This window comes from Cupressus sempervirens, chromosome 10 (genome assembly GCF_028749045.1).
Source record: "Cupressus sempervirens isolate cs-2001-9-10 chromosome 10, ASM2874904v1, whole genome shotgun sequence".
Taxonomy (NCBI): Eukaryota; Viridiplantae; Streptophyta; class Pinopsida; order Cupressales; family Cupressaceae; genus Cupressus; species Cupressus sempervirens.
The window spans coordinates 405,002,082-405,023,461 of record NC_143127.1 but is presented as its reverse complement, the minus strand read 5'-3'; the positions used below and the strand labels follow the sequence as shown (position 1 = coordinate 405,023,461).

The following is a 21,380-nucleotide window of genomic DNA, read 5'->3' as shown; positions in this document are numbered from 1 at the left end:
GACTCCTTTAGATTTTACTGGTTCTTCAATTTTTATTTACATGCTTTGAATAAAATCTTGCAGGCTATTGGGCATTTAGATATCACCCTCTCCATCATTTACTTCCATCATGTAGTATTGACTGCCTTTACTCATTGCTGAAGATCTTTTGATACTTGGATATTACAGAAACAATACTTGCATTTACTTATTCTTTGTTATTCAGCAAGTTTCAACTTTTGTTTTTTGAATCATCCCAATTGCTGACTGTAAAATTTTGATCCATTTCTCTCTGTAGCTATCCCTCACTGAATTTTGAAAGCAATTTCCCCTCATCTGTTAATTTTTTCTACAGAGTCTATATTGTTTACCACTGATCTGTAACCTCTCCTTCCTCTTTGCATGATGTTGGTTAAAGAAATCAGTTTCTTTGCATTTGTTCATACTTTTTGTAATTGTACCCGTCATTTGATCTAGGATACTTCTGGAGTTTCTTTAGATGAACCAACATTATTGTTATTGCCACTTTGCTCTCCTGACACTGGGTTACATGTACTGGATACATATGTGAACTTGGTAGTGTTTTGTCCTCTCTTTGATTTCATTTCCAACACACACAAAATCAACTTCATAATCAACTGCTTTGAATGAAGATAGATTCCCATTTTGCTTGAGTACAACATTCTCTTATTGCAGCAAATTAGCTTCTCATAGCGTTCAATCACACTCTCCGACACCTTCTATACTGCCATGATCACATTTGTATTGCTACTGTAATTAAGCTTAGGAACTTTGGCACAAAACTTCAATTCGCCCTTACATAAGAAAACTTTATGTTTTGCAATATTCCTTAAACTGCTTCTTTTGAATGCATTGGTGAAATTTGGACTTCCATTTTCTCAAGATAGGATTGATTTGATCTGCTATTGTTGAACTCATTGAAGTCAAGGTACAAAATGCATTTTAACATTCTCCAGTTTGATATTTGTTGATTGAAGTGCAACCTTTTTATTGCTGAAAGTTTGCTGCTGTTATTCCCTCCTGTAGCATTCTTCCAGTCATTTCTGTTAATTTCTTCTACACTGATGCGTCTTTGAATTGTTCGATTGTAAGGTTTCAAATTAATAATAATTCATCCCTTAAACAGACAACTGTTTTATTTTCCCTTATGATTTGCAATATGGTAATAAAAGGTTTCATGCAAGAAAAACACGTCCCTTTGATATTATGTACTTTCTTTCTTGCTTTCTTTGATATCCATTGATCAATGATACACTGGGCTTGAACCCTTGTGGGAGCCACAAATTACGTCCACGTGTCATTGATCGTTTTACTGCACATGACACAAACAGTTATAAAATAAATCAGGATCTTGGGATGTTGGATGTAGATGCATATGAGGGGTAGGATGGTGAGATTGTTGGCCACTGCTTAAATCGTTTCGGTCTAACTCATTTCTGTTGTACTTGCAAAATTTGGAGTAGAAGCATGGAAAGTGGGACAGCGGGAGCAAAGATGCGGAGGACTAGCAACATACTCAGTCATTCCAGGCAATGGCTGGCACCCATGACCCATTCTTATTTTCTTGATTTCATTTTCCACATTTGTATTTATATGCTAGATCAGATTTTGATTTATTTTCTATTGGTTAGTTTCACGGCCTGTGTGAAACGTAATAAACACTTTAATAAAGTTACATTTTCAGAAAAGATATGTGGTATCTATTTGCTCTATGTAATGGCTTTTACTTTTCATCATAAAATGTAACATATACGCATGAAATAATAAGTGTTTACATAACAAAATGCATGACCATAAACATTCAAATCAGCGGTCAGTCTAGCAATCAAAGCTCTACCAAATTCTGAGCCAGTAGGTGAAAAATGAGTAACACAACCAACTTGAAGAATATCAATTTTACATCAAAACGAAAAAAAAATTGCTATTTTCTGCTATTTACAACATATTATATTTATTAGGCATTTTAAATTCCAAACCAACTATGCTACCCCCTGCAAAGTATTTGAACTTACCTCTGCCCTCATGCGAACAATTCGAATGTTAGAGATACTAGAGCGCTCCAAAAAATTCTCCATAAAGAAACAACGTTTCTGGCGAGGTTCTATAAGAGTGACCTGCCAATCTAGCAATGGTAAAAAGGTTCCATTAACTACATTCAAATAGTTATGTACTCCAGAACAGAAAATGCAATACATTGAATTGTGCTATAAATTGATTCACTAATCTAAAATCACCCAGCACAAAGGTTAATCAAGGTGAAAAGGGATATCATTGAGAATATCATTCCATTTAATAGTTTTATATTAGTAAAGTGCATCAGCATCTGGACTAAGCCTAGTAATATGATCAGTGTTTACTAAATAGTTTTTTACCAAGAAGCTAAGTATACAATGCATTCTGTAATACAAAGTACACCAGACAATATTATACCATTTAAATGCATATTTTTATATTACCAGAATTTTCAATGACATTATTCAAGCAGATATTATCCTCATCTTGGAGGATATTAATGTAGGAGCACAATTGGATTTGAGCAATCTTGCATCAGCCAAAATGAGTTTCCTTTTGTAATGATGTGTAATGTCCCCTATTGGGACTTGCCCTAGGTTTCCCTAGAATTCCCAAATAAGGTATAGACCCTATTTAGAAATACAAATTATCAACATTCTATCTTGCTTTAGAGCCAGAAATCAAGCTAGCTATAATTAAGGAAGATGAATAAGCATGTCATCCTAATAAAGTAACAAAGAGAATTCTACTATCACTATAATTTACATAATGTATATGTGGGATTCCCTTGAAACTTTTCCAAACAACCCATCCACATCGTGAAGCACCATGGGAGATCATAAGAAGCACCTCAAGCCTATCCATCAAGCCCAAGAGAATGGAATGACACCCATCATTCACCTCCTAGACCCACTCAGGGTTACTAGTACTCAAATGGACTGTTATGCTACTTGCATTCCTTCTATGTACATTGGCATCCCACTTCATTATGAACAATGTATACATTAGAAGCAATAGAATATCTGCATGCATTCCTACTTATCGAATGAAAGACAAATAACATCTAGTGAAAGTATAAAGGAATGAAAAACATCTGCACATATGAAAATTGAAAAGAAGATCTATACAGCAATATAGTATAAAGGAACAAAGAACTTGCTGCTGCCAGTACAGGAATATAGTATGAAAGCAATTTAAAGAACTCGCAGGTAATTGCTTTATTTTAATGTTCGGTAAACATACTTGTTACCACAGCATACTTATCAGAATAAATTATCAAGATACGGTGACATTTAAAAGGCTTAATTACAGATACCTGAGTTAACAAGCATGTTTTGAGTCATAGTAGACTACCTTAAGCAAAGAAGTAAAAGAGCAATTGGGCTCATTAATATAAGCTGTGGTTGCAACTTACAGGAGAAGTTTGATATCTTATATGAATGATTTTCTCTGATAAACACATTGAATCTGCAGTGCAAATTTTGAAGGGATAAATCAGTTTATATCAGGTCTTTTTAAGTTATTCTTGCAGATATATTATCAGATTATGTTCAGAATGCAAAAGGTTATTTATAATCTGTTTTCATGATGAAACTTGTAATTTGCAAATGAGTCGATGCTCATATGAATTGAGTAGGTGCTCGGAATTGATAAAGTTGTAGCTCTGAGATTTGAGGAGTTGATGCTTCTAAGGGTTGGAGCCCTTAAAACTTTGTAATTGATTAAGATTCGTAAGGCTGGATTAGTACAGTAGATTCTACCAGTATTTCTCACCACGCTTTTCTCCTGTGTTGGGTTTCCACATTACATTCTTATGCATTGTTCCTTGTGTTCCATTGCTTATCTTCTTGGTGCTTCTCTTATGCTCTATTTTGATCAAATCAACTTGACGTGGATCCATAAAGTTTGAATTGAGTTAAAACTTGAATTAAAGTTTATTCACTGCTATCTCATCCCCCCCTCCCACTTAATAGTGAATCTGTGTTCTACAGATTAATCATACTGATAAAGTCCAAGGCACACTTAGCAAATGGTCACACTTCAATGACGAGTTGCAATGGCATAGCAGGATTTCTTTCACGTACAGCAGCTGCTTGGCAAGTGTGACATGTCTTTTCATGTTCATACACATCCTTGAATAGTGTAGGCCACTAATATCCCACCCTTGTGATTTGATGGGCTGGTATGACTAGACTGCTTCAATGACTGGTTCCGAACTTGCTGTGAAAACATTCAATGGTCTGTTTTGCTCCATCTTTTCCAACACATCTCAAATAGATTCCATCATGATTCTTTCTGTACAACACAGCTCCTTCAGGCATGAATAGTTGACTCTTCATTCTCAAAGCTCTCCTCTGCAATAGATTAAGTAGAGAAGAGCATTTATGATTCAGCAAATGGTAGACAACATCATCATATCATTTATCCACAGATACTTCTTTCAGCACATTAACTTGCTGCAATAATCAAAGTCCTGTTGTAGCAATTGTTTGTGTCAAAGCTTGTCCATAGACTAGCTTCATAAATTGTATCTCCATGTCATATTCCTGAATGGTGGTGATCCATTTTCCTCTTCTCTCTCCTAACTCATTCTACATTAACAATGTCTTTATTGTTGTGTCAGGAACTATGGCATATACATTGCTTCTCAAAATGTAATGTCTGAACTTTTTCATTGCCTTCACCAGAGCATAAGCTTGTTTTTCAAAATTTGGGTATGTCAGCTCTACATCTTTCAGTGGCAAACTCATAAATGCAATTGGATGTTCATCTTTCTCTTCTGCTCTCTCAATCAGGATGGTCGCCCAAGTATTATTAGAGGAAAAGGAATATATGCAGAATGGTTTAGCGTAGTCTAGGCTAACCAGCATAGGAGCATCTATAATAGCTTATTTGATTTCTTCAAATGCTTTCTTAACTATAGGTATCCAATCGATCTTTGCATCTTCCTTCAACATGTCATTCATTTATTTGACAATCTTGGCAAATCCAATTATGAACTTCCTTACAAAGTTAAAGTTTTTTTTTAAATGACTTTAATTCTCTCTGACCAACGGGAAAACCTATTCTTGAGATAGCCTCAACATGTTTTGGGTCAATTGCAATTCAATGCGCTATTATTACACATCCTAACAATTTTCTTCCAGTGACGCCGAGCATGCATTTCTCAGGTTTTAGTAAAATTCCATATCTTTTGCATCTCGAGAAATTGTTCTCGAGTCATTTTTATGATCTCTTCATCAATGACTTAATTCACAAACACATTTGAACTTGTGAGAAAGTAGACGATACACTTATCATTCAAATATTTGGAATGTGTCAGGAACCAAGGGTACTGAAGTCAACTCAACCATGAATTTCTTCACACAATCCATGGCCATGGGTTCCAACGAACTTCCTAATTGGGCTAATGAATTTGCTACTGGATTATCTGTCCAAAATACTCTTTTAAAAGTTAAAAGCACCAAAGCTTTCAATCAAGCCCCATTTTCTATTGCAATACAGCCCAATCTTTTATCATGTCAGGCATACTATTTCCTTACTAGTCCCACTACTATGTCTAAATCTCCACGTGTGCAGGATTTTGGCACCCTTGTAAATAGCAAGTAGCAATCTAAGAAGTAATAATTTTTACTCAACAACATTGTTGATGCATGGGAATTGTAGTTTGTGTGCTACCTAGTAGGTTTACCCAGTCGGACTTGTAGTGCCTCCCATGTTTGCATTTTGTTCAATGTTATTTTCATCCGAGATACATTTTTCTTTTATTGTTGTGATTATTTGCATGACAAGATGCATCGATGACTGTATCTTATTTTGGTTGCCACTATCTTCTTGTCATAGATGGTTAGATTGTTTACAATTTGATCATATCTGCATGATGATGCCAGTGATGTGACATGACGCCTAATAATGATATCTAATGTATTTTGCATTCGATTCTATGGATTCTGTTATCAAGAGGATTTTATTAGAGTACATAATATATTGTGCCTTGTATATATTTCAATTATTTACTTTCACTAATTTATGCTTAAATTGCCATAAAATTTGGTTATTTAAATGAAATGTTTAGATTAAAACACAAGGTTTAGTTTAAATTACATGTATATTGAGAAGTAGCATATGGCACAACCAGTGACGTAACATTCTTTATGTATGATCACATCACTAGTGTTAGTGTTCCACTAGCCATTTTATTGTATATTTTATGTTCTTCAGCTGTTCATATTGTGAGTAGTTAGACTTTGCATGTTTCAATGAACAACTACCTAACACATTCTACCTAAGCTGCAGGATCTGAGTGTCTATATCCCTAGCAGTGGTATAGGAGATAGTAACTTCAGCCTTTCATACTAAGCTAACGTCATCCCTATATAGACAGCATATCCATAATTATTATATTAATCACTCCGCTACATGCTGGTAAATCTGGATTTTATAATGCATTCGTAAAAGACTACTAATATTTTTGTGCATTTAGAGTTCCCACAGTTGTTGCAAGTGATTTATGATTTAAATTAATGTTGATTTTTTAATATGAAAGGTGATTTCAATATGAAGACAAAGGGACATCAGCAGGTGCTACTAACGCAGGAAGTAACCGCCAAAGCAAGAATGAGCACAAACAATAACGACGCAACCTCAAGAGGATATTGCAACAATAACCGGAGCAGAAGGGGTGGTAATAATAATAACAATGGAGGCCGGAGTCGGATACAATACAACTTGAGTGGACGGCCAATGATACAATGTTGTGTGTGCAGCCTCTGAGGGCACTTCGCCAGAGATTATACCACGAAGGAAACGCCACAGCTCTTATGCAGATGGTGTGGTCCAGGAGACCACAAAGATTCGAAATGCCCGAAGCAGGGGGTGAACTTGTTAAGCATTGAAACATGTGATGAGTAAACACTAGCCATTACGCATAAGCAAGCAAAGAAGGCAAAGTACCCTGATGCAGAGGAAAAAAAGAAGATGTTGCAGCGAGCATGAACGGAGTTGGAAAAACAGATGGAAATGGGAAAGTTGTAAGCAAAAGACACTGCCGACACCTCGAAGAGGAACTTGGTTGAACAAAACATGATAAGGCAAGTAATGCAAATAGAAGTTCCTATAAAATTAAATAACCTTACAATGCCTCAGTTACGGACGGCGATTCTGAATATGACACCACTTCCGAAAGCAACGGAGGAAGTAGGAAAGGATGGTAGTAGAACGACTGTAGCAAACCCAATGCTACTGGCACTTACGAAAGAAAGACATCCGGTAGTGGTAGAGATGGGTATCCTAGGAACCGTATTTACGGATACAATCGTGGACAGAGAATCAGGCGTAAACGTGTTACCAGAGGATATATGGAAAAAGTTGGGACAACCTACGTTGTGGCCACTTACATTTCAATTACTCACGGCAGATCAGCACGGAATCAAGTCATTGGGAACCCTGATGGCACAGCCGGTAACTATCAAGACGCAACCGTTTCTGTTAGATTTCGAGGTCATTCCGCTAAAAAGAAAAGGGTATGATGCTATCCTTGGACGGGGTTGGCTAGTGCAAGCAAAAGTGAAACATGATTGGAAACGAAATACCCTATCCCTGGAACACAGAGGCCGAAGATTTGCAATTGACTTGCATACACAGATGGTAGGTAAGGAGGCAATGTCGTCAGATTTCAAAGGTGAAGGCGAAGGTGACAATGAGGGGAAGAAGAGAATGGAACCGGAGGAAGGAGTATTGAGATTAGGAGGGTCGAATGATGATCACCTAGACTTGGTGAACGACTTACTCCATTGGCAGATGGAGGATTACAAGCTCTTTCTGAGCTATAACATGTTGAGAGTTGAAGAGGGAAAAGAAGGGAACGAGTTTCTGAAGGAGTATAGCAAAGTAAAGGAGGGAGAAGCACATGTAGATGAAATGCCGATGAATACATTTAGTGATGACAAACCTATAAAGTATGAAGAGCCTACTGTAAAAACAATGAACTTAGGAGATGAAGCCAATCTGAAAAATATTCTTGTGAGAGATGATTGGAATCCATTCCTGAAGGCAGCAGCTTTCAAAATATTTATGGAGTACAAGGACGTCTTCAAATAGACGTATAAAGATTTGAAAGGAGTACCACCAAAGTTGTGTTCACTAGATACCGTTGATAGAAGGTGCAATACTCGTACGGAAGTGGCCGTACCGGATGAACAAAAATTATGTCGCACAGGTCACTAATGAGATCAATTGGATGTTGTAAGCAGAAATTATTTTTAGAGTGCTAACAAGTGAGTGGGTATCACCGATTGTAATATCTCTGGAAAAAGACACCATGCAGATAAGAATATGCATAGACTTTTGATGCCTAAATGCAGTAACGATCAAAGATCCGTTTCCGATAGCATTCTAGAAGAAGTTGCGGGGTATGAAATTTACTCATTCATGGATGGGTTCTCTGGATACAACCAAATACCCATCACCGCAGAAGACAAGTTGAAAACAACATTCATAGTGGAAGATGGTGTATAAGCCTACAACAGGATGCCGTTCAAACTGTGTAATGCTTCGGCAACATTCCAGAGAATTATCCTACACATATTTGATAAAATGTCTGTTGGAAACTTTAAAGCATTTCTAGATAATTGGTCAATTTTTAGCACAAAGGATAAACATATAACAACACTCGGAGAATGCATGGAGAGATGCAAACGAGTGAGACTGGCATTGAATCCAAAGAAGCGCAGGTTCATGGTACTATAGGGAAAGCTATTAGGACACATCATCTACAAGCAGGGCTGAAGAAAGATCTTGACAAAGTTCATGTAATTTTGGATATACCATTGTTGACGAATGTATCAAAAGTAAAATCATTTCTCGGACATATAGGATACTACCAAAGGTTTATCAAGAACTTTGCAAAGATATCCTACCCACTAGACAAACTCACCTACAAAGGCGAACCTTATAAATGGGAAGCAGAACAAAATGAAGCTTTCAATGGATTAAAAACAAAGTTGGCCACAGCACCGATTCGAGCCTATCCAAATTGGGATAAGGAATTTCATGATGCATTGAACTATGCAATTGGAGCAACACTGGCACAAACAGGTGATCATGGAGTGGACCATCCGATATATTTTGCAAGTAGACTATTATCTAAAGCAGAGAAAAGTCACAGTACGACTGAGCAAGAGGCACTGGGGATGGTGTATGCAGTACAAAAATTCAAACATTATTTATTGGCGACGCCATTTGTATTCTATGTAGATCATCAGGCACTGTTATATCTCATAAATAAGCCGATAATCCAGGGAAGGACAAGTCGATGGTTATTACTGTTGCAAGAGTTCACATTCAAGATTGTGGTGCGGCCAGGAAAGAGTCATGTAAGTGTGGATCACTTGCCGAGGATAAAATCAGGAGAGCCACCGAAGGGAGTCAATGATGATTTTCCTGACACGCAGCTATTTCACGTTGCAGTACTGCCATCCTTGTACGTGCGTATCAAAGTATATATCGACGGGACAATTTCCTAGCGAAATGTCACTAAACGAGAGGAGGAAACTAGTGCTAAGGAGCTGAAATTTTCAGTTGATCAACGGGTTACTGTACAAAATGGGACCCAATCAAATTCTAAGATGATGCATTCTGGAGGAGGAAATTCCGAAGGTGTTGAAGGAAGTGCATGAGGGACCAGCAGAAGGACACATGGGGCCAGACACAACTGCGTGGAAGATACTTCTAGCTGGGTTATGGTGGCCAACCATGCACAACGACACCAGGGAGTGGGTTATTGCATGTGACACATGTCAGGGAGCTGGAAAACCACTAAAGAGGGACTTCATGCCTCTGAATCCTTCACACACGCAAGAGCTCTCTGAAAGATGGGGATTGGACTTTGTCGGACCCCTTGAGGTAAGTAAAACTAGAAGGTGTAAGTACATCATGGTGGCGATGGAATACCTAACCAAGTGGGTGGAGGCATGCGCACTAACAGACAACTCTATGGTGAGCACAGCTAAATTTATTTATGAGCAAATCATCACCAAGTACGGGATTCCGCTGCAGTTGACAAGCAACCGGGGAGGACAGTTTGTCAATCATGTCATCTGCCTGCTCACTACTGAGTTCAAAAAATATCATCCACTATCGAGCCCGTACTACCCGAGCGCCAACGGGCAAGCAGAGCTACAAATAAGATCTTGGTCGGGGTGATTTATAAATCTTATGCAATCAAGGGAGAAGATTGGGAAGAGAAACTACCATCAGCATTATGAGTGTACCGCATTTCCTATAAGGTAACAACCGGACACACTCCGTTTCAGTTGATGTATGGACAAGAGTCAGTGGTACCAACAGAGTTCATGGTACCGAGTTTAAGGATCGCGATCGAGAACAAACTGGGCAATATGGTAAGCCTGAGGGAGAGATTGTATAACTTGAATAAATTGGATGAGCGACAACTACAAGCACAATGGGCCACAGAAGTTACACAAAACAGGCGTAAGGTATGACATGACAAGCATTTAAAATTGAACAAATTTCAACTAGGGCAGCTAGTTTTGAAGTATAATGGGCGGAACGAGATCAGACCAAGAAAGTTCAAAGTGAAGTGGGTAGGACCATACAAGATAAGTGAAGTTGGCAATAATGGAGCAATCAAATTATGGACATTGGACAGGAAGGAGGTGCCTGATGTAGTAAACGGGTCGAAGTTGAAAATCTACCACGAAAGAAATAACGCTCCTAATCTGAACAAATTGGAGAAAATGTAAAAATAGTAGATAAAGAATGTAAATCTGTAAGATAGGTAAATGTAAATAATATATAGAGTTAAGTGCATTTCCATAGTACAGCCAGGAAGTAATAAAATAATAAATTCAAAACAATATGAGTACCGTACGGCTATTAGTCTTATATTAGCATATGAGTAACAGAGATGAGCCCTATATTAACATACCTCAGAGGAGAGATTCAGACTAGAACTATAAGAAGGAAGAGACCATTGTACGAGCCATAAAAGATCAAAAGGAGCTATCTGTACAAGTATTCACCGTACGGCCGTACAAACAGAAAGAGACACACCATAGTGAAGGTTGAAACAAACACACTGTATGGTTTGTATAGAAATCATAAACAAGGCTGTAATGTTCCCATTATAAAATAAATCATTAATCAAACTATTGTTAATAGGCCAATTGATTTAATATATCTCAAACCCATTTTTATTTTGTTTCTGTAGTTTGTGTCATCGTCGGCTATCCTTGTACACCCTCTGAAAGTTTTTTCCGATGGGTATTTGAGCATGGCTTGTAGGTTGTCATTAGGTATGCAATTTGGATTATCTTCTCTATATTACAAATTTCTGTTGGGATTCTTTGTTGTTCGCCATTTCGGAAGTGAAAGATCTTCCCTATTTGGTCTTTTCGGTTTCAGTGGGATTTAACCCTCACCTTATTCCGTCGTGGTATTACTTGTTTCAGATCTGGCAATTTTGCACACTATCTTTATTTGCAAATACTTATATCTACATCAATCTATGATTTGGTTTTCAATATTGTACTTGCATTTTTGGTGTCTCTAGAAAATGCAATCACTTGTACGGACAACTCTGAGCACGGCCTGAATATTTGGCAGAGCAACTTGAAATTCCTTCCATCCCTCACGGCATTACACTCACCGTACTTATTCCACACCCTTGCTCCCATCATACGGACTGCTTCTTGCACTGTATTGTCTTCTTGCCCACTGTATGGCCTTACACTGTACGGCCTGCCCTCACCCTTTCTACTGTACAAATCCCTAACGTACGACATCCTCCCATCTCAATCATACGGATACTAAGATCGTACGGCCCTACAATTGCCTCCTATCACCGTACGGAACCAATAGTTTTGCATCCTATCGTACAACCATCATCTACTGACTTCCACACACCGTGCAACACTACCGCATGGATTCACAATCACCCCCACACATCAGTACAGTTTCATCCATTGGCACGTACGGCCATTTCTCTCACCATACGGACCACGACCTCTCCATTCATTCATCTGGTATCATACCTTGTAGTTAAATTTTTGGGTCAAATTCGAAGGTGGAACATTACAGTGGTATCAGAGCACTTTGATCCTACCAACCTGTGAACAGTGGATGAGAGTTGATAGCCGGAAGAGACAAAGAACCCATTCATTGATAGAATGGTTGTCGAACTGGAACCAGCAACTACTGAACTCATGGCAATATTGAGAAAACTTACGAGGAATCAGACACAGATCAGTGATACTCAACGACTCATGGAAGAAACTCTCAAGAAATTGGCAGACAATAAAATAACCGAAGAACAAAATGGTCACAATGCGAACTCGGTGTTGGATAAAACAAACCCTCATCCAACACGCTCTCAACCTTCCATGCCGTCTTTTCCCCCACAGACGGAGACACCACCTGGAGGGAAGCAGCAAACCTTTGAAGAAATGCAAGAACAACTGAGAGAAGACTAGAAGAATGCAAATTTTGAGGAAAATATATCCTACAAAGATTATGCAAATCTAAGAATGAGATATTAGGGAGGTGGAAACAGAGGATATTTTAATTATGATCTCAGGAAGAAGTTGAGTAAAGTAAATTCGTCTCCATTTGACGGATCCAGATCCATATCCGTGCAAGCGTGGGTAATAAAGGTCGATACTTACTTGCAGCTTAATCCCATGCTAAAAGAAGAAGCAATCAAATTTGCGGCATTGCACTTGGAGGGAGTTGTGCATGAATGGTGGCATCACGGCACCATCACACTGGGGCATAATCAAATAAATACTTATGCGGAATTCAGTGAGAGATTGATAAATTGATTTGATGGTAAAGATCCGGAACTCAATTTCAAAGATTTGGCACAGCTAAGACAAACTGGATCAGTCAACTAGTAAATTGCAGAATTTCAAAAACTCTCTTTTTTGGTCACGGACATTTTTGAAAGAAAATGAATAGTGCTCTTCATGGACAGAATGACAGAACCACTGAAAGGTTAGGTAAAGGGGTTCAATCTTGCCACCCTGTGGGAGGCCATTAAGAAGGCACGGAGTATGGCATCATCATTGGCATCATCCTCGCGAAGTTACTCACATTCCAAACTGCCGATATTTTCAAGGGGTAGAGATAATAAACCTCCACCCAAGAAGTCGTCGTTGGACGAAGCCACCAGGCAGGAGCTTCGAAGGAAGAAACTATGTTTTAAAGGACCTTGAGAGCCTGGCTACAGATGCCTTGGAAAAGGGAAGATCCATTACATTGAGGTCATGACCGATGATGAGGACGAACAAGAAGAAATACCTGCCGAAGACAACCAACATCACGACGACACCAACATGGTTAGTTTGAACCGTATGGAAAGAATTGCAGCTTCAATACGGCACGGAGAAACTATTGCCCTAGCCGGTAGCCCAAAGTGCACAGTGTTTCATGTATAGGGAACCCTTCAAGGACAAAGGGTTATGGTGATGCTCGATAGCAGAACTACTCTAAACTTCATAAACTCATCTCTGGTGAAACGAAGAGGACTACCTACAGAGACGTGCAGGATTTCAGGTCAAGGTTGGCGGAGGGACTCTCCTACCCTGCACACACCTTGTTCCTCAGCTAAGTATCACAATGGCGAATCACATAGTGACCAAGGATTTCTTCATTGCGGACCTTGATGACATGGAGGTTATTCTAGGCACACAGTGGATGGAAACACTAGATGAATATACTCTAAGTTTCAAACGGATGAATTTCACTTTCATTGTCAATGGAAAGAAGGTTGTTCTCTACAGAATGGCAAATGAGGGTCCGAAGGAAGTTTCTACACATCAGATGGAAGCAATTTTTCGGCGTGAATACGTTGCTTGGGCCGCACATTGTTTTGTTTCAGCAGAACCTATAAAAGGGCAACGAACACCTTCCCAGCATAACGATCTCCAGAAGATTTTGAGCAACCACGATAAAAAATTTATAGATATTTCTCCCGGCACCACTGCATCAAGGGTTTGAACATACTATCGAGTTGGAAGCAGGAGCCAAACTAGTGATAACCACACCTTACCACCATCCCAAGAAATTCAAAGATGAGATCGAAAAGACGATTCAAGAATTACTAGAGAAAGGATGGATCTGTCCCAGTTCTAGCCCTTTCGTGTCATCGGTGGTATTGGTCAAAAAGAAGGATAGGACGATGCACATGTGTCGACTATCGTGCGTTGAACAAAAACAATAAAGAATGCATACCCCATTCTGAGGATAAATGAGTTGCTAGATGAATTGCATGGTGCAGTCTACTTTTTGAAAATAGATCTTCGTTCCGGATACCATCAGGTCCGTATGAGGGAGGAAGACATGGAAAAGATGACTTTTCGCTGTCACTACGAGCATTATGAGTTTCTGGACATGTCGTTTGAACTGACAAATGCACCTGCTACATTCTAATCATCATGAATCACATCTTCAACAAACAATTGCATAAGTACTTATTGGTATTTTTTTATGATCTTATTTATAGCAAGACATAGGAGGAGCATCTAAAACATCTGGATGAAGTCCTAAGGATCATAAAGGAGCAGTCTTTGTTCGCCAAGCAATCCAAGTGTGAATTCGGTATGACAGAAATATTGTACCTGGGGCATGTCAGTTATATGGAGTTCAAGTTCACAAAGAGAAGATTCAGGCTATCCTTGATTGGCCTCTCCCAAAATCACTCACAGATTTACGAGGGGTTTTCAGACTATGCAATTATTACCGGAGGTTCATTAAAGGATTCTCTCAGCTCAACACACCCTTAACAAATCTGACAAGGAAGGGGTCTTTCCAGTGGAATGAAAAGGCACAACTCACTTTTGATAAACTGAAAGAGGCAATGAGCACTTGTCCCGTACTTGCATTACCTAATTTCACTCGACCGTTCATTTTGGAGTGTGATGCATCCGGAGAAGGCATTGGCGCAGTATTGATGCAAGATAGACATCACAGAGCTTATGAGAGCAGAATGCTTACACAAACAGAACGCCTATATTCCATCTACAACAAAGAGATGTTGGCCATCGTACATGCACTAACCAAGTTCCGATAGTACTTGGTAGGTGCCAAGTTTGTTGTCCACACGGATCACAATAGTTTGAGATATTTTCTGGAGCAACGAGATTTGAATGAGAGGCAACAAAAATGGGTAAGCAAGGTTCACGCCTTTGATCTTGACATTGAATATGTAAAAGGAAAGCACAATATGGTTGTAGATGCTTTGTCCAGGAAACCTGTTGTCTACTTACTAACCCAGATTTCAGCCGACTGTAAAGCACATTTGGTAGAATATTCCAAAAACACGTTTGCCTATGAGCTAACGGATGGCAACACCAAGGATGATTGGTACAATGTGGTGGATGACATCATTTACTATAAGACTCAAATATTTTTTGTGCTGGAATCCAAATTGAAGCAGAAAATCCTAAAGGAGATACAAGACTCAACCTTGGCAGGACACCCAAGTTTCCTCAAAACTTACAGAAGTCTCTGGGAGAGGTTTTCATGGAAAGGACTTAAAGAAGACATATTGCAGTATGTAAGAGAGTGTGCGGTTTGCCAGCAAAAGAAATCCGAACATACTCTACCTGTCGAATTACTGCAACCTCTGCAGATTCCAGAACATAAGTGGGAAAGTATCTCAATGGATTTCATAACAGCGCTTCCCAAGGTGAACGGAAAGGATAGTATATTCGTGGTGGTTGACAGACTGACAAAGCACGCACATTTCTTTGCCATCTCCTCAAATTTTCGGGCCGCACAAGTTGTCGATCTATTCTTTAGAGAAGTCTTTCGTCTACATGGGTTACCCCAAAACATTGTTAGTGATCGGGATGGGCGATTCATTAATATCTTCTGGACAGAATTGTTTTGATTGGCAGGGACAGAATTGTCACCAAGTACTAGTTACCACCCTCAGACAGACAGACAAACGGAGATTGTGAACAAGTGGCTCGAAGGTGACCTTCGAAATTATGTTTCGGCACAACAACGGGCGTGGGTCAAGTGGATACACCTAGGAGAATATTGTTACAATACCACATATCACATTGGGATGGCACCATTCAAAGCTCTGTATAGGTACGAACCCCTCTCCTTCATCAACACAATGTTGGGATACAGCAATGCACCAAGGGCAAGGGATTGGCTTCAGAAGGGACAGGACATCCCACGATACCTGAAGGAAAACTTGCAACGGGCACAAAATCAACAATAGATGTATGCTGACAGACATTGAATGGAGAGGAGTTTCAAAGTAGGGAACTTGGTTTATCTCAAGCTCCAGCCATATTGACAATCCTCATTGAAGGAAAAGGGAAAAGAAAAATTGAAGCCACGATTTTATGGCCCTTATCGCATGGTTTGTCGCATTGGTGAAGTCGCTTACGAGCTAGAACTTCTGGAGGTAAACAATATTCATAACATCTTTCATCTTTCATGCCTGAAGAAGGCCGTGGAGCAAAACGTCACAGTAGCCACAGACCTTCCGCCACTCAATGAAGGAGGAAAACTCATATTGGAACCAACCAAGATCATCGAAGTATGTGAGAAGACCCTGCAGAACCGCACGGTGAAGGAATATTTGGTGCGTTGGAAACACTTGCCATTAGACAACACGACGTGGGAGGGCGAGCACTTTCTCCAGCACCCGGCATTGCATTTGCTTGAGGGCAAGCAAAATTTGGGACAGGAGGACTGTAATGCTCTCATTATAAAATAAATCATTAATCAAACTATTGTTAATGGGCCGATTGATTTAATATATCTCGAACTTATTTTTATTTTGTTTTCGTAGTTTGTCACCGTTGCCTATCTAAAAGTTTTTCCCAACGTATATTTAAGCACAACTTGTAGGTTGTCATTAGGTATGCAATTTGGATTATTTTCTCTATATTGCGAATTCCTATTGGGATTCTCTGTTGTTCGCCATTTCAGAAGTGAAAGATCTTCCCTATTTGGTCTTTTCGATTTCAGTGGGATTTAACCCTCACCCTATTCCGTCGTGGTATTACTTGTTTTAGATCTGGCAATTCTACGCACTCTCATTGTTTGCAAATATTTATATCTGCCTCAATCTATGATTTGGTTTTCACTATTGTACTGGCGTTGTTGGTGTCTCTAGCAAATGCAATCACTTGTACGGACAAATCTGAGCACGGCCTGAATATTTGGCAAAGCAACCTGAAATTCCTTCCATCCCTCATGGCATTCCACCCACTGTACTTTTTCCACACCCTTGCTCCCATCGTACGGACTGCTTCTTGCACCATACTGTCCTCTTGCCCATCGTACGGCCCACCCTCACCCTTTCTATCGTACAACATCCTCCCATCTTGTCTGTACAGATGCTAAGATTGTACGGCCCTACAATTGCCTCCTGTCACCATACAGAACCAGCAGTCTTGCATCCTACCATACGACCATCATCTACTAACTTCCACACGCCGTGAAACACTACCGTATGGAATCACAATCACCCCTATACATCCATACAGTTTCATCCATTGGCACATACGGCCATTTCCCTCACCATATGGACCACAACCTCTCCATTCATTTGTCTAGTATCATACCTTGTAGTTAAATTTTTGGGTCAAATTCGAAGGTGGAACATTACAAAGGCAGGGACCATACAACAAAGGAGACAGTAAAAGGAGGAACAGGAACACCGTATGGTGGAAGGAAGACAAACACAATCACCGTACGGTAGTCCGTACGGCCTCATACTAGGCAGTCTGGGAAGGGCACCGTACAGTCAAACTAAAGCTTATAAAGGATAGACCATTGTCGTACGGCCACTGCAAAAGCACTACGTTTGTGTGGTTGTACACTATACAAAGTGAAGCTGTGATAGACTAAGAGGGATCATTGTACGACACATATAGAAGTTCATCCACTAATTCACAAAAACCGAACAGATAGGTACATTAATAAAGTCGCCGTTCAAAGGCACTAAAGCGAAGCTAGGTGGAATATATGACAAATTGAAGGATAGAGAGGTCGTACCAGAGCATTCAAGGAAGGAGGAAGTAGGAGCCGTACTTTTCAAGGAAGCAAGTCATACGGACCCATATGGACACCAAAGATAGAAGGAAAATGGAAATAACGTTGTACAGAGGGAGGTAACTGACCTAACAGACTTTCATTTTTTACTCGAGCAAAATGACAAAAAAGGTAACAGTTATGCATTTAGCCGGCAAGAGAGCCTGGAAAAAGAAATTGGACGAAGATTCAGCGACAACTGCAGGCATAAATAGGAATGTAAAGACTTTGCCATCCGAAGTCCATGTAGTAGGAGGAACAAGTATAGGACCAAGCAAAAAGAAAGTGAAGCAACCAACACAGTTGGCTACAATGAAAAATCCCACAGCATAGAATGTTGCATTTGATGAATTGAATGGAGCAGAATGTAGGAAGTGGTGGCAGGAGACACCTGATAACCATCCAGTGAAGACCAGCATCTGGAAGGCACAGGTCAAATGGGTGATACAAATGCCTATGTTTTGTATTAGAGATTATGAAGGGTTTTATGCCTAATGATCAAAACGTATGATAGGTTCTCTCAAACTAGTACGTTTGCCTACCTTGGTTGTAATTTGATAATATCATTCAAACCGACGGACTTCACACGGATATTTGGGATACCTGGCCATGCACAAGGGGGAAGGAAAATAGATAGCAAACCAAAAAAGTTGATTCGGGAGGTAAAGACACAATTGATACAACTGGTATGTGGGGATCTAACACAAGCGGAGCAAGAAGCTCTCACAGACACATCAAGGGGTAGAGGATTGAAGAAATCTAACGTGTAGGAAGGTCACTAGCATTCTCTTATGGACGTCGTGAAGAGTTTCCTCACAGGCTCTAGCCATGCCTCAGACATTTCATTCCCACAGGTAGCAATGATGAATGGGATTCTGCATGGAAGAGTGAAAGATTAGGCTACATTATTGGCAGAACGGGTGTATGAATTTATGACATTACAGCACAAAACATTCTATATGTCACATTAGGCCATCAAGCTATTCTTGGAGGCAACGAAGCGGGTGATCCTCAACGATGCATTGGAGGCCAAACTAGGACCACTCACGCCAGGCGAATCCCCGATCATGCAGTGGTGACATCTTAATACACTTGGCACTAAGACCACGGTCGAACAGAAACGACTGAGACCGAACAGTAGAAATACTGACAGTGGTCGCGAGGAGATTTCTTCCGAGGAAAGTGGGAGCGACAAAGAGGAAGAGGACGAGGAGGTAGAAGAAATTACAGCTACACCATTGAGATTCCCATGGCCTGCACTTTAAGCAACGGCACACTTGGCTCCCATAGGTATAAATGGCATTTTGGGATTTGGTCAGTTCAGGCAACCAGTAGTGATGACTCCGACTTCAGTTGCGATTCAGCCTGCCACGGAGATACGAGCTATTCCTGAGACATTAGCAGAGGCACATCCGCCACCAACGGAGACAGTCGTTCCGAAGGTAACGATGGAGACTGCTCGTGAGGTTTTACCCAAGGCTGGGACTGAAGTACTCGTACCTGATGCAGAGATGGACACCAAGGAAGGAGTAATGGAGATACCGATAGGCGAGGGTTTGAGGCCATTGGGTGTTCATTTGTATGTAGTGGGTTGATATGTAGTGGTTACGATGGATATAGCATTGTTAGCATCGCCTGAGCCAGATAGAGAGAGCAGAACCCAAAATTTGAGCATGTACCTGAGTACGAGGTTCCACCGTACCCTCAAGTGACATACCTCCATACACCTACGCGAGAAGTAGTTCTAGAGGAAGACCCTTTTCAGGCACAGGTCAAGGAACCGACACAGAATGATGGACTACCGCATAGCGTTGTTAAGCAAATGGCGGAAGCAGTAGAGAGGGCTATGGGTGTGCAGCAGTAGCCTCCAATAGCACCAAAAATAGTGATGACAGAGGCATTCTTCGCTGATATAGTGGCACTAGCAATTCAAGCTCACCAAGTAATGGCCTCTGTAGAGATACAAGCATTGGACTTAGTAGTAAAGGAGTTGGAGAGAGTGGTATCCTTTATGAAATTAGGATGTCTAGCTGCCTTTACAATTTATTTTGAGGAACAAGGATGGTCGAGTGTAGAGACTGCAAAGATGCGATAGGATTAGGCCACTACGAGAGGTTCGAGTGTGGAGAGGCAAGTAGAGGTTTTGACTCAGGGATACATATTACACCCTTCGGAGGAGCCAGGCAAATCAAGTAGCAGCAGAGAGGGCTCAGGAGGAGTCAGCTACCAGGCTAGCCGAAGAGAGGGCAGCCTTGTTAGCCAGACAGAGTCAGTTGTAGAAGGTGGGAGCAAAGAAGGAACAATTAGCAGCGGAGGAGCAGGTCGCAAATGAGGAGGGAGAGCTAGGAGAGATCGCTCGGATGATGCAGTCAACTTTGGAGCTTCAAATGGAGGCTGAGGCAGAATTGAAAGTTCGGAAGGAGCAAGTATACAAGCTACGAGCAAGGCTGAACGAGCTTAGGGCACGAACGGCCACTACACCATGGATGCGTCCCTCTTCTTAGTATCTAAACATGGATATAATTAATTATCTTAGTGAAATTTGAGTTTTGTTGTCTTTATTTTGTCATCCGTAGACAACTTTACTTTTTGGGGGGGGATGATGTTGTCGGTAAATTCTATATTGTAGCCGACGGGTAGAATTGTATCCGAAAGGGTGCGCAACGGTTGAGTCACCCCTTCGGGAAAGTATATGTACACTGTCCGGAAGGGACTTTGGAATATTATTGTAATCATATAATCACATTGTAAGCATTGGAGTGCATATTGCGTATATAAATAAAGTATCTGCTCTATATTAGAGCTTACTGTACTACATGTGATAAGTATCTTTTTACCCTATACGGTAAACATCCATTTGAACCTCTACATACTTTTATTCTTCCTTCTTTCATGAATCTTTACATTTGCGTAGAATAGGAAGAATTAGCAGTTTAGGCTACTCTCCCAGCCTTGTGTGGGAGAATATTTACATTCAATATGATCATTTTATTTCAACAGTTATAAATATTAGTTGTACATATCATTAATAATTAATACAAAGGACATTTTGGTTTTACACTTTTGTACATAATGAAGCATGATTTGCAATAAGTATTAACTAAATGTAGATGTGTAAGGAACATGTACCTTAGGTGAGTCCTTTGCAATGATCAAACTAAATTTTAACATGCATAAAAATTTAGTAACATTGCTTTTACCTTATTGCATTGTTGCTTTGTGCCTCGCCACAAAACAAGATGAGCATAGTGTTCAAGTAGTGGAGTGGAGACCCCAGCCCATAAGTGGTC

General features: G+C 40.1%; 1 protein-coding gene across 4 annotated transcripts in view; it reads right to left on the bottom strand.

The window, feature by feature from the left end:
- The window catches only part of LOC149534376 (S-adenosyl-L-methionine-dependent methyltransferases superfamily protein), a 132,686-nt gene that overhangs the window by 30,166 nt on the left and 81,140 nt on the right, over positions 1-21,380 (bottom strand). For all 4 annotated transcript variants that reach the window (XR_016357186.1, XM_089805084.1, XM_089805083.1 and 1 more), the window contains exon 3: positions 2,013-2,122. Coding sequence is in view for 3 of the 4 variants with exons in the window: in XM_089805084.1 (XP_089661210.1) it covers positions 2,013-2,122 (110 nt within the window). In the remaining variant the exon portion in view is untranslated. The remainder of the gene's footprint in view (positions 1-2,012; positions 2,123-21,380) is intronic.